At 37.7% G+C, this 27,955-nt stretch overlaps 1 protein-coding gene across 2 annotated transcripts in view; it reads left to right on the top strand.

Annotated features, from left to right (window-relative positions):
• Nucleotides 1-27,955, top strand: part of cacna1i.S (calcium channel, voltage-dependent, T type, alpha 1I subunit S homeolog) — a 359,329-nt gene that overhangs the window by 153,457 nt on the left and 177,917 nt on the right. For both annotated transcript variants that reach the window (XM_041561633.1, XM_018259873.2), the window contains exon 3: nt 27,320-27,431. In XM_041561633.1, coding sequence (XP_041417567.1) covers nt 27,320-27,431 — 112 coding nt within the window. The remainder of the gene's footprint in view (nt 1-27,319; nt 27,432-27,955) is intronic.

Genomic DNA, 27,955 nt, shown 5'->3' with positions numbered 1-27,955 from the left:
TTTGATGTGGGATCTCCTGCAAGAGACTTTGGATTTGATTCCCTGTGGCAGCTCCATGTGACCCTGGACAAGTCACTTAATCTCCTGGTGTTTAGCTTCTTAGTGCAAATATAATGATTCCCTTTTCTTTGACTCCTAAAGTGTGAAAGTTCACTCTTGGCTTAGGAGTTGTGTTTATACCGCTACTATTCCAAATTCATGAGCACCTGCTGCACAGTTGAATAATGAACTGAAGCGATTTCCTATGGTGAACTGACTGTCCAGCCATTTATAAATATACCCTATCAGATGAACATTCTACTTTCTTAAAGCAGTTGCTAAACTGGAAATTTTTAATGCATTATCTCCCCTTGGAGGTGCAGTTATTTCAATAAAAGTACACGATCTGCGTTTTGCTTGGAGACAATGTGAGCATCAGTATTAATGCAGAGCTGTTACAAGTATTGCTAGCCGGGCATACAATTATAATAAAGTTGTGCCCTAGGCAGAGGCCTACCTGAGCTTAATTTGTCCATTTTTTGATGAAGTGTTCTTAAAGGCCTTTAAAGGAGGAGGAAGAGATAGAGCTGAAGCTATTCTGTTGGTGATTACAACAAAGATAGTTGTTTAGGTTGGAGGAGACCTGTAAAAGAGTCAGTTTTTGGGGAACAGTGTGCAACCACTGGGGAGCATAACCCAGTTTAGACGCAACTGTATTATTTCTGCTAATGTTTAAGAAAGTAGAGTACTGCCTGTAAAACTCAGAAGCTGTTGTGTACAAAATATTCTTTTAGAGACTACACTTCCCAAAACCCATGAAAAGATGATCTGTTTCTGACACATATCCTGAAATTTGGCATCAGTCAAGACCCCTCTAGGCCGTCTATACTCTGGATGTGCTGCATCAGCTGTTTAACCCCTGCTGGTATTTGCTAGTGATGGGCGAATTTGCGCCGTTTCGCTTCGCCGAAAAATTAGCGAATTTCGCGAAACGGCGCCGGCGTCTCGTTTTTGACGCTGGCGCCCGTTTTTGATGCCGGCATCCGTTTTTTCTGAAAAATTCGCCGCGAATTCGCGCCTGGCAAATAAATTCGCCCATCACTATTTGTGACTCATGGCATGCCTGATACATATATGTACCTAATGAAGTCTCCAGATATAACTTAGCAATATTGGTAACCGTAAATGCATTCCAAAACTGATGGGCTAAACAAGCAGTGCCTCGCTTGTACACGTGCAGATGTGTATGCTAAACAAACCCCACTCTACCATTCCAGCACATACTCTAGTTCTGCTGCCATTCATCTTATTAATAATGAGCATTTTGCTGAAAGATCTGTGTCAGAACATATCAGGCTTCATCTAGATATCAGTAAAAATGGTTACACAATGTCTTCTCTCAGCTGCTTTGGCAGATGCAATTATATCTAGAACATTACCATGCCTATGATAATAACATTCAGGGAGTTTTGTATATTGGAAAATGTACATAAATACAAGCAGTTATTTGTAAAAACAGGCGTATCTAATAGGCCAGCATGGCTGCAAGGCAAATGATATTCAACAACTGCTTTTGAATATTGTAAATGGTTTTACTAAATAGGCACATTTATTAATCTCATAGCTGAGATTGTTCTTCAAAGCATGGGCACCCCTCTGTCAGCCGTCTCAGGTGCTCTGTATTTGTATAAAAACATTTCATTGTAAGGAATGACACATTGTTCTGCCATAAATTACTAATATAATGTACAATCCTAGGGGCCAGATGCTGGAAATGCTCAGAGAAGACACAGAGAATAACAACCAGCCACTTATTTATCATGTTACCAGCTGCATGCTTACATAGTAAAATAACCTGAAAAATGCTTGTATCTTATATAGAAGAGCATCTTACACCCACTCACATATCAGATCGTTTCCAGGTCTTAAGGTGGTCATTTCCCACCAATATTATCGACAAGGTTTCGTACAATATTCAGTGCTTGTATGGTGAGAGATGAAGATTTAATGGATATCGGTCATCTCACCGATTGAACAGGGTGGAAAATCTCCCATGGACTCCATTTCATCCAATTAATCTAAATTTTTAACAAAAAATGTTCCCTTTCCTCTGTAATAATAAAACAGTACCTTGTACTTGATCCAAACTAAGATATAATTAATCCTTATTGGAAGCAAAATTAGCCTATTGGGTTTATTTAAAGTTTACATGATTTTCTAGTAGACTTAAGGTATAAAAATCCCATGGTCCCACCCTGTATATATATATAAATATGTATATGTTTACATCAGATAGAGGTAGTATTTTTGTTTCTACCTGTATATCTGCTCTTAATGTTAGTAGAGAAAGATTGTAATTGTAATGTGTATGGCCACCTTTACTTGCAATTGACTGCAGCAACTGCAACTCTGCTCATGTTAAAGGGATACTGTCATGGAAAAACATGTTTTTTTCCAAAACACATCAGTTAATAGTGCTGCTCCAGCAGAATTCTGCACTGAAATCCATTTCTCAAAAGAGCAAACAGATTTTTCTATATCTATAATCTTTGGTGCTTAGTGCTCGAGCACTTGCGTTCATGGTCAAAGAAGCACTTTCTTTCATAAGTTTATGAATTTGTCTGTTTTCTTGAAAACGTTTCACCACTGATCCGAGCAGCTTATTCAATATTTCTTTCTAGGTGGGACCTTAGATCTGCAGAATGTTTTTTTTTAAAATAGAAATTTGGATCAACATAGAATGCTATTAACATATTTTGTCTTTAGATAATGATCTTTGTGCCCCTTTCCTGTCTGGTGGCAGAGCAGCAAAACACTTACAATGATCCCAATTAATAGTATCACACATTTTGTATATAAACTGCAACAGAATTCATCATAAATTAAAAATATATTACCCAGGAAACCTTGCTTACAACAGAGCTGTGAAAATGTTGGCTAATTACAAAACACCACTAAAATAAAAGTATACAAGTTGGGGGAAGGCAGTGTTTCAACAGTATACGGGATTTTCTAATAGCACGTACCATATTAAAACATATTTATCTAAAAATGTTTTATTTCTATGAAATATTGTTTTTAAATATAGGCTATTTATGGGATATAGTTTGATAAAGACATCCATGTTCAAGGATATACAGTAGCTTCCCTACCAAACCAGGGGTTTGTCACCATTAATGCTTTCTGCCAGTTGCTAGAATGGAACCATGAGTACTTTGTGCATTTGTAGCTCCCTTCAAATTTTAGAAATCCTTTTTGTTGATTATGGAAATCTATTGGGCATCACCACATTAGGGAACACACTGATCAAGATATCTGCTCCTGTTTACACTGGGCACCAATGGTTAATGGGGACCTATCTCTTGAGAAGAGATTCATGGTGAGTAGTGTTTTAATCACACATAAAAGTGGCAGAGATCAAAGCTTTCCATGTGCAGTTGCCCTCGAACATACTAATAGTTCTGCTTTAATATAGATAGTATGGCCCAGAAAAAAAGACTCACACAAAGCCTTAATAAGATAGGGTGTACGTGGTAAAGGAGTATTGGGTGACATTTTGTTGGGAGAGGCTAAAAATAGAAGACTTTCTATTCAAGACCTTGTCATAGTTATAGTCATAGTAAGTTAGGTTGAAAAAAGACACACATCCATTAGGTTCAACCTTTTATGTCTATATATAACTTGCCTAACTGCTAGTTGATCCAGAAGGAGGCAAAAAAAAACCCTTTCTCAAGCCTCTCCAATTTGCATCAGAGGGGGAAAAAAGTGGAGTCCAGTCCCTGGACCAACTTGTACTATGAGCTATCTTCAATAACCCTGTATTCCCTCACTTGCTAAAAAGCCATCCAACCCCTTCTTAAAGGAACAGTAACACCAAAAAATAAAAGTGTACCAAAATAATAAAATATAGTGTACTGCTGCTTTGATAAAAGCTGTGTGTTTGTTCCAGAAAATATACTATAGTTTATATAAACAAGCTGCTGTGCAGCCATGGGGGCAGCCATTCAAGCCAAAAAAAGGAGAAAAGGCACACGTTACATAGCATATACTGTAACATGTAACATGTAATCTGTGCCTGTTCTCCTTTTTCCAGCTTGAATGGCTGTCCCCATGGCTATACAGCAGCTTGTTGATATAAACTATAGTAGAGTTTCTCACCAGTGTAGGTGCATTATATTTTACTTACTATCACACACTTTCAGTTTTTGATGTTCCTTTACAGAGTGCTATCTGATTCAGGGAGAGAATTCCACATCCTTACGGCTCTCACTGTAAAAAAAAAAACCCTTCTGAATATTTAGACAGAACCTCCTTTCTTATAATCGGAATGGGTGGCCTTGTGTCAGCTTGAAAAAACTACTGGTAAATAAAAGAGAGATTATTATATGATGCCCTTATATATTTATACATAGTTATCATATCTCCCCTTAAGCGCCTCTTCTCCATCGTGAACAACCCCAATTTGGCCAGTCTTTCCTCATAGCTAAGATTTTCCATACCTCTTACCAGTTTAGTTGCCCTTCTCTGTACCCTCTCTAATACAATAGTGTCCTGTTTGAGTGATGGAGACCAAAACTGTACGACATATTCTAGATGGGGCCTTACCAGCGCTCTATACAGTGGAAGAATAACCTCCTCCTCCTTCCAGTCTATGCCCATTTTAATACAGCCCAATACCTTGTTTGCCCTTGAAGCTGCTGACTGACATTGCTTACTACAACCAGGTTTATTATCCTTATATTTATTATTATTATTATTATTATTATTATACCAGTTGATCTATTTTTGGCGAGACTAAGCCTTTGTAGATAAAGCTTATGCTTTACCTGTGGATTACAGTTTATAGATCCGCTAGCACACTTCTCCCAGGTATTTTGCCAATGCCACCTAGGATTTTAGTCTCTGTGTTGCCTTTGAAGATTATCTCCAAAGTCACTGGTATACAATGTGTCCCACTGATTCAGAATGAGTCATATTTGATGCACTAAGGTTAGACAATAATCCAGTTAGGCAGTTAATAAGTAAGTGTGCCTACTATAACAGTAAGATCGATCTGCCTAATGTAAATTTTGTCTATAACATTTTAGATAGTAGGGAAAACATGAGGCTTATCCTTTTAACCCAAACTGAATTAAAAAAGCCCATGTGGGAATATAAAGTCCCTTGTGTAGGACAATCCATGTGTAGGGCAATTACTGTATTTCCTGTTTGACTGGCTTGTGCTCATTAGAGTTAAACTTGGAAGTGGGATTCTTAACGTTATCAAAGAGCGCTTCTAATCTTTTTACCTCTCATATTTGAAGATTAGTAAACTTTTTTTAAACATTGATCAATCTCATCTCCAAAGTCAAATTTTGTCTCTTTTCCCCATCCACAGTGACTGATTCTCTCATTTGATTCTCATTTCCCATTTCATGAGCAAAATCATTTAAACCTAGAGATGATAAACCAACTATTAATCTCCTTGGTCCAAAAATCACACAATTTCTCTTATCTGCTACATTACTGTAATCTTTTCTTCCAGTACAATAGCAACACAACACCTCATACCGGTCTTCTCACTTCTGACTTCATCAATGTGACTATTCATCACGGACTAGATGTAGTCTTCTATTAAAATGTTATCTGCCCCCCATGTTGCCTGAAAGATCTATTCACTAGGTATGACATCATGGTTTTATTATAATCCAACCCAAAATGTTGTAAATTTCATAAGTACTGCTCTAAACTTCCTTTCATCCTAACAATATTGCCTCTACCTTATTTTAGCACCACTGATGAATTCATATCTAATGTTGTTTTCTTATGCAACCACTTGACTTACGCAGTAACCACAGGAAAGGCAGAATACATATTCCCCCTTCAATCTCTGTTTCTAGGTTCTGCATTTCTAGAAGTAACTGGGACTCTTTTTTTAGCATAACACCTACTATATGGCAGACTTCCCTGCACACATAACAGGTGCTTATGAATAAGGCAGTGGAAAGATATAGAAGATGCCACATTGCTCCCAGATCACACCTTCACTATCCTTACAGCATCCAATCCAAAAAGTGGATTTTTCCAAATTTAAAACAGAATACTGGATAAGGTATATCCCTTCTCTCTCTCTCTCTCTCTCTCTCTCTCTCTCTCTCTCTCTCTCTCTCTCTTTCTTTCTCTCTCTCTCTCTCATTTCAATCTATACTCCACTGACATTTCTGCACAGGGGAAACAACCCCTATGAACTATAAAGAGTGAAAGAATAAACCTCACTTCTATTTCCTAGCAAGGAATAATTGAAATGCCATTTTATTTAATTGCATATATATTTGTTTTTAGATAAGAGCTGTGATTGGGATATACTGTATTCTATTGATATTTATTAGATAACTGCTTTCAGCACAAGTACTTTTAGCCAGTTTTGGTATCTATCCATCCAAGGTCATATTTTAGACATTAGTTTGTTCAGTAAATGTGTATGTAGCACAGTGTCACAATGTTTTGCAATATATACAAAGATTTACCAGATGCATCACTGTCCCACTGTCTCACGTCTCATCTCCTGCTTACTCCTTTAAAATAGAGCAAATAGAATTGTTGGGCAAGATCTGTCCCCGCCGTGTATCTGGTGTTTATTACTATGTAGTCCAGCAAGTGTGTGTTCTCTCTGATCTCTGCTTGGAATTGAACTCATTGAGATAAATAGTTTTCTTTTTCTGTTTAACAGACTCAGTTTATCGCAGGCAGTTTCACTTTAATGATTGCACACAATTTCACATAATAATTTGGAGACATTCATCAAAGCTTGCATAACTAAATTAAGGCCCTCTGGTCCTGTAACGGCTGAGTACACACGGCATGTTCAAGAATAGAAGTTACTAAGCAAAAGAGAGACAGTTTATAGTGCATGTTTAATCAGGGAATAAGGAGGTTTGGTTTCAATCTGAAAGATGTTGTATTGATGGTCTGAAAAAATGAAAAAACAAATTCATCTAAAAGAATATTCTCAGGTTCCCTTACTAAACTACTGACTGGCAGTTACGCAAAATAATGCACTCTGAAAAACAATACATAAGGGCGCGTTTTATTATTGCCCCTGTTGCAGGGGTAAAAGTACTAAGTGGAGCAAAATTGCTGTCAAGTCCATGGGAAATTCAAGGGAGATTCTATGTCTTTTGCCACCTGAGGTGTTGCCCCCTCTTAGCTCCCCAGCGCTTATTAGGAGAGGCTTTTTGCTGAGGCTAGATTCTCAACTCAAATTTTAAGCAAATTTACATTTGGTCTGCATTTTTATCTTTCATAGTTTTTTTAATTATTTGCCTTCTTCTTCAGGCTCTTTCCAGCTTTCAAATGGGTTGTCACTGTCCCCAGCAGCCAAAAAATCATGGCCCTGTGCTCAATTTTGTTTACTTGTCATTCTATTCAGGTTCTCTTCCATTCATCTTCCAGTCTCTCATTCAAACCACTCAATTGTTGCTAGGGTATTGTGGACACTAGCAACCAGATAGCTGCTGAAATTCCAAAGGAGAGCTGCTAAACAAAAAGATAAATAATCAATAAACCACAAAAAATAAAATATCAAGGCTAATCACAAACTGTCCCAGAATACCACACTCTGCATCATACTAAAAGTTAACATAAAGGTGAACAACCCCTTTAAGAGGCAAGTTCAACATTTTCAGTGCACAACTCGTGAGGAACATGCAAAGCACAAAATCAGGTCTCCTTGAATCCAGATCTTTCAGAGCCTTATGATGAGTTGAAACACTCAGTAACCTACTAACGGAAACCACATAAATACTGACAAAGCACTTAACGTTTGCTCTACCCGATAATGCATATATGTATAAGCAATCAGTTATCAAATGATTTAAAATGCCAAGAACTGGAGATTATTTATCAAAATCCAAATTTTTCAGATTTTATAAATAAAAGAGTTTGACCAAACTAGAATCCATGATTTGCCCTTATGTATCAATAAAGAAACTGGAAAAAATTGAATCTGTCAAAAATGCAACTTTTTCGGCTTGTTGCCTGAAAACCACTTGTTGCCTGAAAACCACAGTTATCAAATGATTTAAAATGCCAAGAACTGGAGATTATTTATCAAAATCCAAATTTTTCAGATTTTATAAATAAAAGAGTTTGACCAAACTAGAATCCATGATTTGCCCTTATGTATCAATAAAGAAACTGGAAAAAATTTAATCTGTCAAAAATGCAACTTTTTCGGCTTGTTGCCTGAAAACCACAGAAAATCTAGTTTTCGCTGAAAAAACAGCATCAAACCCTGAAAACTTTCATGAGGGTTAAAACATCTACAAATGGTTAAGGGGACATCTGCCATTGACTTTTAAATGAATTCTGCAGGTTTTAGATGGGGCATAATAAATCGTGCAAAAAAAGTTTATTTTTTTTACTGCAACTTTTCGGGGGGTTTTCGAAAAAAATCGCACCTTAATAAATAACTATTTATTAGTCACTATGAAGAACATGTTACAATAACTTTCTGCCAAAAGCCATACTGTTCTCTTTGTTTGTTGCAGGGATCAAGCTATACGTCTGAACAGAGCAAATGTCTCATAAGACAAAACAGGATCAATTATTCTTTATTGTGAAAGGGCTCATTTAGATTTACAGCAATGCTGTCTGGAGATAGTTGTGACTGATTTAGGCGTGAGAGTGGGAAATATATAATATCCAACCTGCTAATGTGTCAGGATCACAGAACACTACTAAATCATGACTAAACAATCAGATAAAAACAATCATTTATGTGACAACAGGATCCTTTAATTAACTCTGGGTTATCCAAACAAGTCTTAATATATTTACAAAGGAAAGCATCTAGATAGCCTTATATGTGCAATAATAAGTGATGTATGCTGATAATAGGGTATTTTTTATCTCCTGTACTGGTACTGTACAGTATTGGCTGCCTGCACTTACCTTTCCCCCTAGAGTGGGTCTAGGCAGGGCCAGTTTTTACCATGCCTCAGGGCAGGAGGTTCCCTGTATGCAATTTCTATTGTGATGTGTAAGCTAGTGATGAATGGGTTCATCCAGAACCCACAGGTTTGGGTCAACCAATTGCCCATAGAGGTTAGTCATGGGTGGGTGAGTGTCTGGTTTAATTTGCCGCAACCTGGATGCTCCCCAACCTTTTGGCGCTGTTACAAGCCCCACTAGTGGTATTCTGACACTTTATATACTTACGCCTGTCCTGCCCCCTCCAATGATGTTAATGATGGAGTGGGACAGGTGTGGGTATATAAAACAGAGTGGCATGACAGGACTGTAGTGTGGGTCAAAACTTGTTTAGGGTTGGTTGTGTCCCGAAATGTATTTAACATGCACATCACTAGTTTACACCCTCTATTTTAGAATTCTACGGAATATGTTGGTGTTCTTTAATCTAAATTGCTGTTTTGTATGTTAGACTAATCTCAAACAGCCTCCTGGTATGTGGATGGCAATTGTGTCAATTAATGGGGCATAATTTTACTGAAGAAGGCTTGTGTTTGAATATACTTCTTTTATATTGTTTTAATTATGGACTATATACAGTATTTGTTATTTCTTATACTAAACAGGGCAAAATCTTAGGAAAGCCACATGTTCCTCCAATCACAATAAATCAGCACGCCACTGAGAAGCATCTGTTTAATGTTGTATGTGCTCTGTGGGAGGGCAGCTAAATCATCCTGGGGGAAACTACTTGCCTCTTCTACGCTAAGGTTTGCATTGAGGTTTTCATCTCACCTCAAGGAACAAACGTCCCTGCTTTTAATTGCATATGCCCATTACCTTAGTAGATGAGAATATATTTAATTTTAACTGTAATTCAATTTTCAAATTATATCATATTACAATTTCTTTAAAATATAAAAGAACGATGTTTATATCACACACTAAATTGGTTTGATCTCTAATAGTTAGAGTAATAATCATAGATAGAGACCTCGTGGCTGTCTATACTATAAATGTCATGAATATGGTTGAAAGGCCCCGTTTCATGGGAACTCTTTAAAGATGTAAGAGAAAAAGAGTGTGCATGTGATAGCCAGGTGTTCACAGCTGGATGACACTGAAATCTGGTGCAAATACACAGTAATTAGAGATAGAGACACAATATCACCGCTCAGGAGAGAAATGTGCGGGTCTAAATGGGGAAGCAGAAACTATAATAATATGTTGCACCTGAGCTAGTAATTGGGCAGCTGAGACTTATTAAGGCACTGCTGGGAAAGCTGTCACAATACTTAGAATTCACCCTAGACCTTTCAACAGCTTTCTCAGTGGCCAAGCTAGCAAGAACAGCAAAGGTCTCTAGATTAAATGAACAGTTCCTAAGATCCTTTTGAGCTTTTTCTCAAACATAAACCTTTACAGGTGCTGGAAAAGAGTGAAATACTACTCACCCATGCAGACTATTCCCTTTCTTGCTTAGAAGAACAGATTTATGGTCATTGCATCAGATTATATATTAGTGTGCATTGGCTAGATAAAACGGCTAAAGATGGCCCTACATGGGCAGATAAAAGCTGCCGACAGACCGAGTTGGCATCTTACTGGCCCGTGTATGGGGCCCTCCGACGGGCTTCCCTGATCGATATCTGGCCGAAAGTCGGGCAAACGACGATCGGACGGGACTAAAAATTCCGTTGGATCGTGGCCGCATCTGTTTGTTGATGTGGTCCCGCCCATTACCCATCATTAGGATTCGATCGTTGGGCCCTAGGGCCCACGATCAGATCAGCCCGATATCACCCACCTCAAGGTGGGCATATCGGGGAGAGATCCGCTCGTTTGGCGACATCGCCAAATGAGCGGATCTCTCCGTATATGGCCACCTTAACCTTAATTTTTTCGCTTAATCTTGGCAAAATGTATGTTTTTTTACATGGAGATAGCGTATCATGGCAAGGTGTGATTTGATCTATGAAGCTAATGGCAGCTCAGGCTAATATTTTGTATCCAGAGCAAAGGCCGTTGTGAATGTTCCTTTCACTTGAGGTGATTTCTCCTGCTAACATTGTTTATTAGAGGACTTTCAAGGTGTTCAGTCACAAAAATTAATTTGTACTTGGCAAGGATACACAAAAAACTCACACTTTGAAAACATAAATTCTGAAAATGTAAAGGACTCCTGAATTCATAACCGCGAATGGGTACAGAATGGATCCAAGAGCAGCTAAATACCTCCATCATGTATAAGGCATGAATTCCAACTTGTATATGCTCATGGGCTACGAATTATCTTTGCCTTGTTTTGTGGAGCTTGACTTTTCTGGCTGCGTGGCTGTACAATCATGAATTAATTAAATGTTTAGGATATAAATGTGTCAGGGAATCTCTGGCTCTTTTAAATGGTCAGCCATTATACCAACGCATTTGGGAAATTTGCAGTGTATTTTAGACCAAGATTAAAACAACAAAGGGCTGGGCCAGGTCTAGAGTGGCATTCACTGGGGACAAGGCAGAGAATTAAAGACCTGTCAAAACTTCTTGCCAGCTAGTCTCCAGTACAGACCACTAGGAGTGGGTTGCAAATGGGGAATTGGCATGGTGGGTTCAGAGTGAGCTGGGGATTAAAGAGCTCATTTACAAGAGCTAAGGCAAAGTGCAAATTTTGAACATATTTGCTGTGTTTTTTTTACCAACAATACAACCTTTAATTCAAGCATAACTGCAATCACAAAGTGTCTGACACACTTGTGGTTGGTGCATCAAAATTCTTGTATTTGCACTTGTAGTTTGGTGGGAATAGGACGTAGTTATACTAAAAATCTTTAGTGTTCTGACTCTGTTCAGAGGTGGGGGTAGCTCCAGAATTCCCATGTGCACTGTAAAGGAAGTATCAGGAGTGCCTTTTCATTAAATACCTTAATACATGAGACAAACGTGCCTGACCATTGAACTGCATTTTGAGTAAATAAAACCTAATTTTATTTGTTATAGGTATTATTTTTTTACTTGTTATATATTTTTTGTAGGAAGGATCTATACTTGGGACAAATGTTCTTAATTTATATATGATTGGATCTAAAGTAATTGTAGATTCCATTTCAATAAAAGTAAGATGCCAACCCCATCCGTTATCCAGAAACCCATTATCCAGAAAGCCCCAAATTATGGAAAGTTATCTATCACAGACTCTGATAGACTCCATTGTATCCAAATAATCCAAATCTTGAAAAAGTATTTTCTTTTTCTCTGTAATAATAAAACAGTAATTTGTATTTGATCCATAAGACAAAAGTAATCTTTATTGGAAGAAAAACTAACGGTTTATTTAATGCTTACATGACTTCCTAATAGATAAATAGATAAATTAAGTAAATATATTTATATTGTATGGAAAACCCTAACCCCAATATATTGATGCAGAATAAATAATGTTTCCACCATTTACATGGAAGAATAAATTGAAAAATGCTTGTGGCATCATAGAGCTTCTGCCTAGCTATACCTGCTGGTGAACTGGATGATACTGCAGATTGAGCTGAATCAGGTAGAAAATGGCTCCTGGTTGTATCGTAGACGCTTCCAAGGCTTGTAGTAGGCCAGGTATAAATATGGCACATGAGGCACTTTTAACAGATAAAATACAGATAAAATACAATTAAAGCAGATTGAGTTCTACTAGCCCCCCCCCCCCATGGTCCCTAGTATGTACTAGCCAAGAAAGTTGGCCTATCTTAAGTCACAGAAGCATATATCTTCAGATACTGTATAGTCACAAGAAAAGAATACATCTAATGCAATCTGAAATGCAAATTCTTCCCAGGAGTAAGGGAAGACCTCGTAAATCAGAAATCACAGGAAACACAAAGAAACATAGTAGCAAGAAACTCATCAGGAGATGTTGGCACTAGTGGGGGATGCATCATGTATCACCCGTAACCAGGCTGAATCTAATCACTTTGACCCACTCACATGTCTGCTCCAAAACAATTTTTTTTTATTTATGTACAAAGATAATAATAATAACCTATTTCCAGCAACAAGACACCTCCAATCATTTACATTTGCAAAGTACAAGCAAATTACAACCTCAGCTCAAACTAATTACATTATAATCTTCATGACACAGAGATCAACTGGAGTATTTATGATAAGGAAGATTTGGTGAAGATTATTCAATTAAGATTTACAAACGATTGCATCTCCTGCACATAAATATGCATGGACACACCTTTAAAAATGCATATATGCCTATTGTAGAATTACCCCCTGTACACCAACTGGCAGCAGCAAGGAGGTATATGACAAACTGGTGCACTTGTTAAAATGTATGAATAATGTATAAATGTATAAAACCCATATCTAACTTTTCTCTCCATGGGCATGATGAGGATATACTGGAAAGCATAGTTTCCATTGTTGTATTTCCTCGAAATGTTCATTATCTCTGTACATTGTGATGGAAAAGGACCGTTTTAATGACTTTGTGCAAAGCAAAATGTTGCTGGATGGAAATGTGATGTTTGTGCTGGATGAAGAATAAAAAATGTTGCTGGATGGAAATGTGATGTGTGTGCTGGATGCAGAATAAAATACAGATCCTGTGTGTGCAGAGTATACAGCAGTGATCTCCAACCAATTGCTCATGAGCAACTTGTTGCTCATCAACCCCTTGGATGTTGCTCTCAGTGGCCTCAAAGCAGGCGCTTATTTTTGAATTCATGGATTTAAGGCAAGATTTGTTTGCATAATAATACAGGTGTACTGCCAAACAGAGCCTCCTGTAAGCTGCCATAGGGATGGGCGAATTTTTTTCGCCTTGTTTCGCAGAAAAAATGACGCCCATAGACTTCTATGGCGGCATGTGTCAAAAAAAAGCCGCGCGTCAAAACAATTTCGCCGCGCGACAAATTTTTTTTGACACCCATAGACTTTAATGGGCGTCTGCGACATTTCGCCGGCGGCGAATTTTTGGCGAAGCGAAACGGGTCAAATTCGCCCATCCCTAGCTGCCAGTCCTTATTTTGCACCACCCAGGAATATTTTTCATGCTTGTGTTTTTCCCCAGCACTTTTAACATCTGAAGGTTGCTCACAGGTAAAAAAAAGGTTGGGGACCTCCGGTATACAGTGTCTCTCTCATAATCTGTATGGAACATGCTGACCCTAAGCTCTCCCTTGCCTACAAATGGTGGTTAGATTTAGCAAGTCTACAGAATACACTACAGAGTTCAATACTGTGGCTAGTTTAAGTGGTGGGCACAATTCCTTGCATTTGGCTCTGTGACACCACAAAATAATTAACATGCAAAAAGTATTGTGTTTCTGCTTCTGTTCGAAGGAATTCTTCTTCTTGTTTCAACCTCATCCAGTTCTTTCCCTTCAGTTTGTTATCCTGCTACTCCTTTTTTTCATTTTATAATTAGAATGACATCAGTAGTCAGTTGTCAGTTTAGAAATAGAATTAAAATTATTGTAGCGGAGGGAAGGAAGTTGATCCTTCAAGACTGGGACTTGATTCCCCAAGTGCCTAATTTACTGATGTATGCAATGAAATAATGTTAGCATCATGACTTGGTAAAGGTAATGTAGCAAGTTGGACTATTGTCTAGAACTTGGGTGGTGGGACTTATTATCCAGTGAAATAAGAAGTAATAGGAATTTTGCATTAATGTTGTAATGCTGATAAAAGGTAATTAAGACTCAGTTTCGGTTTCAATTTTGGGTTTCAGTCTTCAGTTGTCAGTAATAGGAGAGGTAATTTATTTTCAGTACCATCCAAAAGTTCCACAGGGTCAGCAATCCTTGTATAGAAACTGTTTACAGTGATACTTTGTGCTTTTTTTCATTTCATGGATGTAGTACAATGGTTCAATAAAAAAACAACTTTAAAGAAGTTTAATAATAGCAATAATGTGTGCCTTAGAAATGGTAAAGCTGTTACTAGGATACAGAGGTTGAGAGACGGTCAAACAGATAGCATAGGAAGCTGTCAATAGAGTGAAGGAGACTGGGAAGAATACAGCATGCCCACTGGGCAATAAGCAACACAGACGAACAGCAAGGGCTTGGCAGCATGGGGTAACACGTAGGGTCAACAAGCAGGTTTCTGGCAAACCATAATTTTTGCAATTGTTTTCAGCAAGACTGATCACTGAAAAAATCTAAAAGACATCCAAATGAAATGAAATACAGAATATGCCCAATGGTAGACTGCAGTATGAGCAGAATACTATAAAATGAAACCTATTCCTTTGTGAAGAATCATTTGGATTGGCACTTGCCAAAACCAGCGATTTGGGGTAAAATCAGCAGAGTTCAGAATTACAAATGTGAGTAATGCAATGACATTAACCCATCCCAGTAAGTTTTTGGTTATGACTAGAAACTATATATATAATAATTACAGAAAGATCACAAGATTTGAGTGTCTCCCCACCACTACTTTCATCTGATGTCTCATAATGTCCAAATGTCTCATAATGTCCAAATGGCTCATTGTCCCAAAAAAGTGAATTTGAGTTTGTTGTGTTACCTAAAGTGCAGACCACATACTCTATCTCAAATAAGTAAGTGGGGTTGAGTATTTACCATTGTTATCCTAGTCAAGCCACCTGCATGGCATTTGGAAATAAATTGTAAGCTATATCACCTTGAGCTTTCTCTATGACTTGTACTTAGTATACATGTAGGCAAAAAACAAGGTATAGCTAGAGTGTAATTTAAAGGTCAGTTAGGCCTTCAATTTCCTAAAATATGTTTCAGAGGAACAGGGGAGCAGATCACTAAACAGGCCAGGGTCTGCCAGGATTTCACTGGCATATTTATATCCATAATCTTCTTTAATTGGATTGTGCTGTTGCCAAATTACTTTTATTCAATGTTCTCTCTACATCCCTTGCATTCTATGATACAGAGTTTCAAATGAACCTCTGGATCCTGTCAGTAAGATCTGGCATGACTATGATCATGATGATTCCATAGATTACTGGAGTTCTATCTTGAAAAGGCATGAAAAGCAGTGGAAGTTTTCTCTAGGGTTTTTTCGTAGATGCTAAGCCAGCTTTACCATTTTAATTGCTTATTCATTTAAATGTTGTTAGCAAAATATCATATCACAAAATCATTATATCCTCGGGCATAGTTGCAATAGGGTCACTGTCAGGTTAATGTAGCTTTTTATATTCAAAGTTTTATAAAATGATCAAAGCTAGAAACCACTTGGGTTCATAATGATGATTGAGCAGAAGAGAGATCTAAATATTTAATTTTTCACCACACCTCTTACTGACTCAGCCCTTGCTTAATATTCATTTTAAACTCATGTAAGAAGTTCAGATTAAATGAATGCAAGAAGTTCAGTGTTCACAAAAGTTGACCACACAGAGGCCACCCCTTTAGACTTAAGGAACTGAACATTTATTTTAAGCAGCTTAGGTGGTTCTTCATGGTGAGGACAGTGAGGCTATGGAATGCCCTCCCAGATGATGTTGTGATGGCTGATTCTGTTAATGCATTTAAGAGTGGCTTGGATGACTTAAACACACATAAAATTAAGATCAAGGGGCCGATTCACTAAGCTCGAGTGAAGGATTCGAATTAAAAAAATTCGAATTTCGAAGTATTTTTTGGGTACTTCGACCATCGAATTGGTTAAATTCGTTCGAATTCGAACGAAATCGAACGATTCGAACGAAAAATCGTTCGACTATTCGACCATTCGATAGTCGAAGTACTTTCCCTTTAAAAAAAACTTCGACCCCCTACTTCGGCAGCTAAAAGCTACCGAAGTCAATGTTAGCCTATGGGGAAGGTCCCCATAGGCTTGCTAACCTTTTTTTGATCGAAGGATTTTCCTTCGATCGTTGGATTAAAATCGTTCGAATCGTTCGATTCGAACGATTTAATCGTTCGATCGAACGAAAAATCCTTCGATCGATCGAACGTAGGATTAGCGCTAAATCGTTCGACTTCGATATTCGAAGTCGAACGATTTTAGTTCCCAGTCGAATATCGAGGGTTAATTAACCCTCGATATTCGACTATTGATGAATCGGCCCCCAACTGTTCAATTCATTCAAAGAGGCTGGTACTGTATATGGACACCTTTAGAGCTCATGCATAAGAAATACTATCTTACATACAAACAACAATATATCCTTCAGTAGGCATCTAAACTTATTTTTAAGGGCTTTATCAACATAGGCTTTATCATGACCTTTCAGTAATATCAATAGATATGCGCTGAATTATATCAAATTTGACTGATACGCTCCATTCAGACTGAGCCAAGTAGATCTCAGATTGAGCACCTGAGACTTATTAATAACAGAATTTTCTGGATAAATGTTTATATAGATGAGAAAAATATAAAAACAAAAACCTCATTAAGAATCTGAACAAAAACAACGTCAATATGAAAAATGGCATGACACTCACTTCTAAGCAATATATACTTTTCAGACATTAATGACTTTCATTCTCATCTCAAGCACATCTTTAACCACTGCAACTCACTGAATGGGGTTTTTGATTCTCTTAGCGTGGAGCCTTTAATTTAATCTGTGTGTTGTTTCAGTTTGAACTGCAATAGATTTTCTGGTTATGTTTACAGCAAGTCTGCAGAGAGCATTCTTATTGTGGGTATTTCTGAGAATTCTCTCTGGGACCTTAGCTTCAGCCTAGCGACTTTATTTTATTATCTGAGAAAGATGTTGAAAGCAGCGTCCCTCTAATTACTTTCTGACCATGTGCACGAAAATGATCTTTCACTTCAAACACAGAAAGCTGGGAGAATCGGAAAAAAGTATTAAATTGTGTGTTTTTACGTCAGATTCTCTGTGAGACCCACAATTTGTTGTGCGCACTGGCCTCTCGGCTTAGAGGGAACATTAGTTGGAACAGTAAAGGCATATACTTTAAAAAAGCATTTCACCTTTAAGTTGTAATAAAAAAGGAAAGAAAGAGCAGACTTAAACAGTTGGCTTCTTTGCTGAAAGATTTACCAAAGGCTTGTCTGAAATATTTTGTCAGCAAGTTTTCTTTAGCTAATGGAAAGTTTGCCTTTGAGCAGCCAGAATGGATATTTTATGTCCAATGGAGACTGGATTGTAACAGTCTGGGTGACATTAAGTGCAAGATGGAAGAATTAATTGAGCCACACTGATCCAATTGTGATATTTTATATTTTCATCACAAAAGGAGATTTACTAGCATCAGTTAGGGGTCACATACAAATGCATTAAATGAGTTAAGATGACTTTAGATAACACAGTTTATTCAATTAATCTTGAGTCATGACGCATTAACACACAAATCCGAGTGGCTTCATCTGTACTTTGGGGCAAATTCACTTAAGGGCAAATTTTTTGCCTGGGAAGGCTTTGCCACACAAAAATTCGCTACCACTACATTAATTCACTGAAATGCGTTCCGTCTTGGCAGCCGAAAGCTGGCGACGTTTCGTTTGTGTAAATTCGTTAATACACTTACGCCTTGGTCAATTTGAAAAGGGCAGGTATATATATATATATATATAGGTTATATCTATGTCTTTATTAAAGATGTTGATGCAAATGCTTGAAATGGGCACTTATTATAACAAATGTCCAAGGAAGAAAAATAAAGGCAAAAGAGATCCTCTATTGTCCTGGACATGATCTCATCCTAAAGCAAATGTGGCATGCCCCTCAAATGGTTAAAACACCAGCGTTTGTATAACTTTTCGGCATACAGGATATGATGTCACTGACATAAGACTAAGGGGGATGTAGCTTCATCTCGTCAGTTCTCCAGGTCTAAACTCTGGTGAAAGGGGTAATGTAACGGAACATTTGCACAGTGAATTTGTGGAGTAACGATCGCTCGCCTGAGTGAAAATTCGCGTACACTTTCGCTAGCGAATTGTCCTCTATGCGGATAGGATTTCTAGCGGATATTTGCTAGCGACGGCCACTTCACCCTTAAGTAAAAAGATAACTAAGGGTGCAAAATACCCTTAGTATTCATTCAAAGGCACTTGTGTCTGCCAGGGCTCTACACCTAGCTCTAAATTGTGCCCCCTAGTAATGGGGACACTACTGGGCCTACACCTGCTCAGCTCATGGAATACAGAACAGCTAAAAATGTTAAGCATGGAGACCTGGTGGCAATACTTCAAAGTGCAGGCAAGGATTCAAAGTGCAAAAAACATGGTGGATTCCACTTGTTTTTAGTACTTTGCTTAATGCTATGCACTTAGTAAATCACCTCTGTAGTAAACGTTATTGAATTAGGTAGCTAGACACAAAGACTAGTACAACTAGCATGGAATCTATTATCTGGAAGATAATCTGATATTAGGATCTCTCTACCTTAAATAAACCCAGTAGGATTGTTTTGCCATCAATATAGAATTATGCAGCTTCCCATAATTTAGAGTTTGGTTTATACTGAATTTCCAGATAAAGGGAGCCATACTTGATAATTACACAGACGAAGGAAGCTTAACTAATGCCTCTGATACACAAAACTTCTGCTTTCGAAATTAAAGGTATGTACTTGTTGCTCTATTTGTACTGTACAATTAAACAGATGCGATGGACACTACACCGAAAAATAAGACGTGTATATTGTATATACTGTTTTATTCAATGACATTTCACAAGTTTTTTTTTCAATTTTTTTCAATCTTTCTAGGCTTTAAACATTTTTTTAATCATATGTTATAGTTACAAAAATATTGCTCAAAACAAACTGTCATTTGCCATAAAAGAATTTAACAATATTAAATATGACAGTTCTTGGTAACATAAGGAAAGCAAGAAAAAAATTAATAAACAATCTAACAAAACAAACATTTGTTAAGGTACATCATTTCTTAGCTCGCAAATCCACTTCGTCATTTATTCCAGGGATAATGACTGCTATATCTTGACACATGGGTGTTGCAGAGGCTTTCAGTGGGACTACCCATTCATTGGGGAATCGGTAACACCTCTGTAGACCAACCATGGGGTCCATATTTTATTAAATGCTATTTGCTTATACTTAAAGGAAAACTATACCCCCCCCAAACAATGTAGGTCTCTATAAAAAGATATTGCATAACACAGCTCATATGTAAAACCCTGATTCATGTAAAGTATAATAATATACTTTTCTAGTAGTATGTGCCATTGGGTAATCATAAATAGAAAATTGCCATTTTAAAAAATAAGGGCCACCTCCTAGGATCGTACAATTCACGGTGCACACAAACATACCAAACAAACTATACTTCTTAGGTCACATGAGCCAATTAACAGACAGAGTTGTGTCTTTTGCTTCCACACTTCTTCCTGTTACAGTTAGAGTTGTAGTATTTCTGGTCAGGTGATCTCTGAGGCAGCACAGAGACCATCACGAAATGGGGGTTCAAGGCAAGAGATGTAAAAGGGAAAGATTTACTTAAAGGAAAACTATACCCCCAAACAATGTAGGTCTCCATAAAAATATATTGTATAAACAGCTCAAAACCCTGCTCCATGTAAATAAACCATTTTCATAATAATATACTTTCTAGTAGTATGAGCCATTGAGTAATCATAAATAGAAAATTGCCATTTTAAAAAATAAAGGCCGCCTCCTGGGTTCGTACGATTCACTGTGCACACAAACATACCAACAAACTAAATGTTAGGTCACATGAGTTCTGCCTTTTGCTTCTTCCTGTTACAGTTAGAGCTGCAGTATTTCTGGTCAGGTGATCTCTGAGGCAGCACACAGACCATCACGAAATGGTGGCTCAAGGCAAGAGATGTAAAAGGGCAGTTCTTACTTAAATATATATACCAGTTTAGTAAGATTCTTTGATATGCCACTTAACATGATATAAACATCTGTTGCTTAAGTATTCATTTTGGGGGCATAATTTTCCTTTAAGTATAAAAGTTAATTTCTTCATCACCATTATATTGTCTATTCAAACTTTCATCTTAATGAAATCCAAAGTAGAGGTTCACCGCTATTTCGCAATGATTTGCTTAGTGGCACTAAGATTGTAGTAATTAGTTTACCATCTATTGACTTATTTAAAAGGGAGTTATAGGGGTTCTTTCTAAAGGGGATAGCAAAATAGTATCTATCATTGTATAGATCCTTATCCACAGACATCTCATGATTAGGGATGGGTGAATTTGACCCGTTTCGTTTCGCCAAAAATTTGCCGCTGGCGATATGTCGCCGATGCCCATTCATGTCTATGGGCGTCAAAATTTTTTTTTTTGATGCGTGCTTTTTTTTTTTTTTGTCACACAACGCCATACAAGTCTATGGGCATCAATTCCGTGGCAAAACAATTCGCCCATTCCTACTGACGATAGGTCAATCAACAATAATGTATGTGCCCTATTGTACCTGGTGTATTGTAGCCTCTGAAACTATTTAGGGAGAGGCCAGAGAACCACTGACATTTCACAAGTTCTTGATGAAAGATCTCAAGAAATATATAGCCAAGAACAGAACAGACATTTGCCTTAAAACAGGGATATAAAGTCAAAATGCACTTAAATATTATACTGTACATATTTTCTGATCTATAGCAATAATATAAATGTGTCATTTCATGTTTTTCTTGCTGTCTTAGACTAGAATATATATAGGTTCTTAGAGAAAGAAGAGGAAAAATAAATATGCTGTAATTCATATTGAACACCTAAATAACATTCCTTTTGATTGGTAGACAGCAATTATTGATGTTACCGCAAGGTTGGACATGTCTTCCTGCAGCTTAGCATCATCCCAAAGCTTTTGCACAGAATATCAGAAGGTAGTGATGGGCGAATAAATTTGCCCGGCTCGAATTCGCAGCGAATTTCCGCGTTTCACCGCCAGCAAATAAATTCGCGAAACTGTGGTGAAATTGAAAAAAAAGAATTGTCAAAAAAAATTGTTACTCGTGAAAATTATTCTGACGCCCATTGACATTAATGCATTTTGACAAAATAAGCGCGCATATAAAAATTGTCGTATGCGTCAAAATTGACGCGCATCAAAATTATTTTGATGACCATTTATTGAATTTTTCACCATTTCTCAAATTTCAAGGTAAATTCGCAAATTTTTCAGAGAAACGGGACATATTCGCCCATGACTATCAGATGGTAGCAAGCATTTGCACCAGTGTCAACAAGTACAGTTTGTATGTGTTACTGAACATTGGTTTCAAGTTCAGCTAATTTAAAGGACAAAGTAAAAGTCCATAATGAATGAAATAAACCTTGTTTGTCTCCCTATATAAGAATAAACTGTATCCTACAGCATTTGGCAGAGATGTTCAGCCTGGATCCCTCTAGTGGCTGTACTGAAATGTTCATCTTCTTTAACTTCGTTATCTGCTCATATTGTGTTCATTATCTGCTTAAATTGTATTTCAACAGCTGTAGGGTCTACAGGTCAGGCAATCTTAGAGCATGTGCTTTAATGACCACATTTGATGCATAAACATTGCAATAAATCAGTACAGAATAAAGTAATTCAGCAAAACATATTAATATTGTTTAGGAAACCCCCACTATTGTATTGTGCAATTAAAATGTTCAAAATTATCCACTTACATGTTTTATTATTCTGGAATGGGGGGGATGCGCTCTGTTCAGAACTCTAAGAAAAAAAGGTCATATTCCAACAATAACAAACAACAAACAGGTTCATGTCAATATTACAGGGCACAGCATGGAAAGCATATTGTGCAAATACTCAGCCTTTGTTATTAGCAAAAAAACTATTTTAGACAAATATTTGTTAATGATGTTGCTATACTTTAGAATTCATATATATAAATATTCTCAGTCCACATACACTATCCACTGATAACACTACCTGCTGGTAGTGCTTTTCAGTCCATGAAAGCACTCACTGAGATTACCATCCAGTGTGTATCAACAAATCATTTGTTTAGTACATGGTGTATCAACGCGTTTCGGCTCACCTGGAGCCGTCGTCAGGAATGTATAAAAAAATGTATGTATATATTTTTCTTTTTACAGATATGGGATCCGTTATTCGGTAACCCATTATCCAGAAAGCTCAAAATTACAGACAGGTTGTCTCCCATTGACTACATTATATCCAAACAATCCAAATTTTGGGGGAGCTTGGACCAAACAACCACTCCAAGCTCCCACTCTGCTTAGTTCCCCTTAAGTGCAGCTCCACGTGTCTATATACTCCCAGGTGCTCTACCTCCAGCGTCCCCACTGTATTGAACATAACAAAGGCTGCACTCCAGCTGATGAAAATGTAAATTTATTGCAGCAGACTGCTGACTAAGAACGCCTAGCGCTTTTTGGGAACAACTCCCTTAATCATAGGCTTCATATAATAAATCAGTACCTTGGTCATGATCCAATCCTTAATGGAAGTAGAACAAGCCTATTGGGTTAATTAATGTTTCCATGATTTTCTAGTTGACTTAAGGTCTGAAGATCTAAATTATGCAAAGATCTGGAAAGCCCTAGCTCCTGAACATTCTGGATAACAGGGACCCTACTTGTATATACTGTATATTTTTCTAATCCACAAACATGTGTATATATATATATATATATATATATATATATATATATAATGTATCCATGTGAATTGTCTTATATTGCCAAGACAGATTTGACTCTTAGATTATGTATAGATGCCCACAGGCCAGCTCAGTACTGAATATAGGGACCAGAAATCCATAAAGCCAGTAGCAAAACATTTTCTTGACAAAGGCCATAGGTTACCAACATTTAAATCTATAGGTATTGACCATGTCACACCATGAAAGAGAGGGAGGGACAGGTCTAGACTTTTACTACAATGTGAAACATATCAGATAAAAAAGTTAAGGACACTAGCACCCAAGGGTTTAAATGAACAATGTTGTTTCAGTTGCTTTTTACGTGTCAGGTAGTGTGGTACTGTGAGCCTCTATATCAGTGATCTCCAACCAGTAGCTCATGACCAACATGTTGCTCTCCAACCCCTTGGATGTTGCTCTCAGGGTTCTCAAAGCAGGTGCTTATTTTTGAATTCCATGCTTGAAAGCAAGTTTATATTGCATAAAAACTAAGTATAGTGCCAAGTAGAGCCTCTTGTAGGCTGCCAGTCCACATAGGGGCTACCAAATAGCCAATCACAGCCCTTATTTGACACCCCAAGGGACTTTTTTCATGCTTGTGTTGCTCCCCAACTCTTTTTACATTTGAATGTGGCTCACAGGTAAAAAAGGTTGCGGACCCCTGCTCTATATGATACACAAAAATCATTTATCTCTATATTGAAGTTGGGACATCATTGCAAAAATTAGGTTACAGCATTTTTATAAGGCACCATTTTGGGGTCCACAGTTTGGGACTGCCCAGCCTAAACCATTGTGGGGTATGTAGAGAGCTGTAAGTAGGGCAGGCAACAGAGAAGCCTGCCTCAGGGCACAACCATTTTTGGGAAGTGTGGGGGTGCAAATTAAGTAAATACATATTGCGATTGTTTTGTTTGTTGTTTTAGTATAAACTTCTTTGCCCTTTTTATGACACAGTTGCCATGGCCTGGATATGCATATGTATATAGATTAGCCTAGCTATTATAGTTATTTTGGAATAAAAGATACAGAGATCATATATCAACTGCAATTAAATGTCATGCACAGTGCAGCGTATTGACTGACTGAACAACTGCAACCAGGTTGAATTCGATTTAAAAGGAACATCAGGCCTGTGATTCAGAAATAAGTCATCACTGTTACTGGCTGTTTTACAACCAGCTCCTAATGTGTTCATGCTTTCGAGTAGTAAATGGCTAAATTGGCACTGATCCCATAATGCAATGTTCCTGAATATGTGAAAGTGAAAAAAAAAATGAAAACACACATAACATTAGCAGTTACATTGAATATTAAACACTAGGATAAATCTTGCCTGATGTCTACTCTTTGCCAGATGCAGTTTCCAGTATTTCCTTCGTGGGACGTTGTCTGTAAGAAAGGACATTGTGTAATATTGAGCTAATCTAGTAATAGAATTCTCTCAAATAATATTAAGTAAGTAAGTGGCATCAGCATCACAGTATTTCACTAGGGGGCACATTTACTAAGGGTCGAATATTGAGGGTTAATAAACCCTCGATTCGACCCTCGAGGTTAATCCTACGAATTCGAATATCGAATTCGTAGGATTTTCCGCAAATCCTACGATCGAAGGAAAAATAGTTCGATCGAACTTTCGCTAGCGTTCATTTCTGCCTAGTGAAACTTCGTTAGTACTCTTACGCTTAGGTCAATTTGAATAGGGTGGGTATACATAGGTCTTATAAATGTCTTTATTAGAGATGTTGGTGCAAATGCTTGAAGTAGCCACTCATTATTATCAAAACACATCCTCTAATGTACTAGGCATGAGCCCATTCTAAAACAAATGTGGCATGCCCCTCAAATGGTTAAAAAAATATCAAAACAAAAATATTTAACAGTCACAGCTTTTAAACACAATCCCACTTTAAAATATGATTGATATATTTTTATTTTATTTTATATCAATTTTATATACATTTTTTTACTTTTCGGCACACAGGATATGATGTCAGGATATAAGCAATAAAGTAGGATACAGCACTCCAAACGCAGGCTCTGCTGCAACAAACTTTTATTCTATCACAACATGTTTCGATTCACATGGATCCTTTTTGTTGCAGCAGAGCCTGCGTTTGGAGTGCTTCATCCTACATTATGGATTGAATCTGGTCTGCTGGTGTGACCCATTTGGAGAGAGAGATCATTAACAGGGGTGTGGAGGTGAACAACACGTGGTGTTTTATAACATAAGTTTGAGTTTAGTGAATTTGCGGAGTAGCAATAGTTCCCCTGAGCCAAATTACGCCTGGCAAAAGTGTACGAAACTTCATTAGGCATAAACTCTTTGCTAGCCAATTGTCCTCTGCGCCTGTACGTAAAGTGTCGATGTCCCTGTGGATTGGATTTCTGGTGAAATTTTGCTAGCGACCCCCATAGGGTGAACACCATGACAAAAACTGGAGAAGGCCCCAAGACTACTGAGAGAAGAAGGCAAAATCAATCAGTAGTAAATGAGCAGGAAACTAACGTGATCTACTGAGTTGCCCAACAACAGACAATCAGTTCCCTTGTGTCACTCTATCTAACCCTCTCGTGTATGGTAGTAGGTATCCGTATTATTACACATTCCATTATTCTACATCCCTCACCCATTTTCTCATCACCCCTCTGCCATCATCCGCCAACCTTCCTCTGAATGCATTTTCTTTAGTCTGCTTCTTTCTCTCGCTCTCTTGGTTCCTTCAGAAGTGAATCCATAATCCAGTAGGATGTTTTTGTGCATGTGTACACTTTTGCTTATAGCGTTGGAGAGGATAAGCAGAAATTAAGGCATTTGCAAACAAACTCGGTGTACAAATCTGAGTCAAAACAGATTATATTTGTTTTAAGAGTCATTATGGCATGAGGGGAAGGAGCTTGTTGCTTAAGATCTTTGTAATGCTTTGCTGTCAACTGTCACACAATGTTTATAACGCAGCCCAATGTTCTTTGACAAATACTGCCTGGATTTCTGCATGGTTATTAGGGTGTGCAAACATTGGAAACTGGTTTGGATTTATAGCTGCTTTGTGCATCAATTTGTGCTTGACTTGCAACAGCTAATTACCCAATAGGTGTTAATATAGGAAGCCCCTGTGCTATACAGCAGTCAAAGGAATGCCAGAACCTTTATATCAAGCTGTTACTTTGCACTTATCCTTTCCTACCTCCAGCACCTTCAGTTGTACATGCCACCCTAAATTGCCCCATGGTCTCCAACTGACAAATGTCTGACCGTGCCACCCTGAAAATGTTCATAAGAACTGGAACTATAAAGTCTCTATGAGTAAAGGACAGAAGTTCCCTGCCCCATAGAGCATAATATGTCACTGCTAAATAACAATCCAGGGAACACAATATGGAAGCTTCTGTTTATTTAAATATATATATATAATAAAATAGGTAAGACTCTCCATGCAGAACAAGTTATTGTATATCCTCTTCAAATTCACTATGTATTGTACTTAAAAGCAGGATATATATTTTTTAATGGACACGTAGTAAATAATGTGTGTGGAAAGTGAGTTGTCTATATGCGCTACTTTATGTTTATTAATGTATGTTTAGCTGTGATATTGTTAGAGAATTATGGGCTGCATTATTGGGAATCATTTTAAACTTGGATAATGCTGCTATAATACCTCAACTTAACTTGGATAGAGTTTGGACACTTTAGACTGTTTAAAATGGTTTGTTCTGTACAATAAAAAGACATTCAGTGGGGTTAGAGGAGCACGAGAGACACATTGAAATTCATGCAGAGAATTTTCCTTGACCTTCCTTCTCTTACTTGGTTCGAGTGTCTTAGCATGATGGTAATTCTCCTGAACTGTGTAACCCTCGGAATGTTCCAGCCTTGTCAAGATGTCGACTGCTCATCAGAGCGATGCCAAATTCTTCAAGTAAGTTGAACAACTGGGACCTGTATTGCACGCTAATATGTATATGTATATGTAACGCTAATCTGGGCTATCCACACCACAGATAGTTAATGTCCAGCTAAGGTAGGAGCATGGGTTACATTTGGACTCTCTCTGCAGGATCCGGGCCTTCGCTAAGTGGAAGCTTACCCTTTAAGGTGTAGTGCAACTACAACACCTAGACTACTGTGCATAAAAATTGATTGAGCGCCAGGAGGTTCTTATGATGCAAACAAATAACTGTTTATTAGTCATAGACAATGTCCTCAGGGTTACTCACATCCAGTGGTTAGAGGAAAAAGGCACAGGCACATCACATGCAGATTTACACAGGCTGACACTCCCTTAGGACAGACTTGGCAGGTATCCCTGCAACCTCTGCAACATATTCCGGTAGTGGTCTCTGGATCAACCTCAGGGCAATCATCTCTCCTGATTCCCTCTCCACTGGGATCCCTATACTACAGGTAATATGGCCTGGGAGAGATACCTCCAAACTATCACTC

The sequence above is a fragment of the Xenopus laevis genome, chromosome 4S (genome assembly GCF_017654675.1).
Source record: "Xenopus laevis strain J_2021 chromosome 4S, Xenopus_laevis_v10.1, whole genome shotgun sequence".
Lineage (NCBI taxonomy): Eukaryota > Metazoa > Chordata > Amphibia > Anura > Pipidae > Xenopus > Xenopus laevis.
Note: the sequence above shows the minus strand (reverse complement) of the source record. Positions and strands in the feature narration are given on the sequence as shown.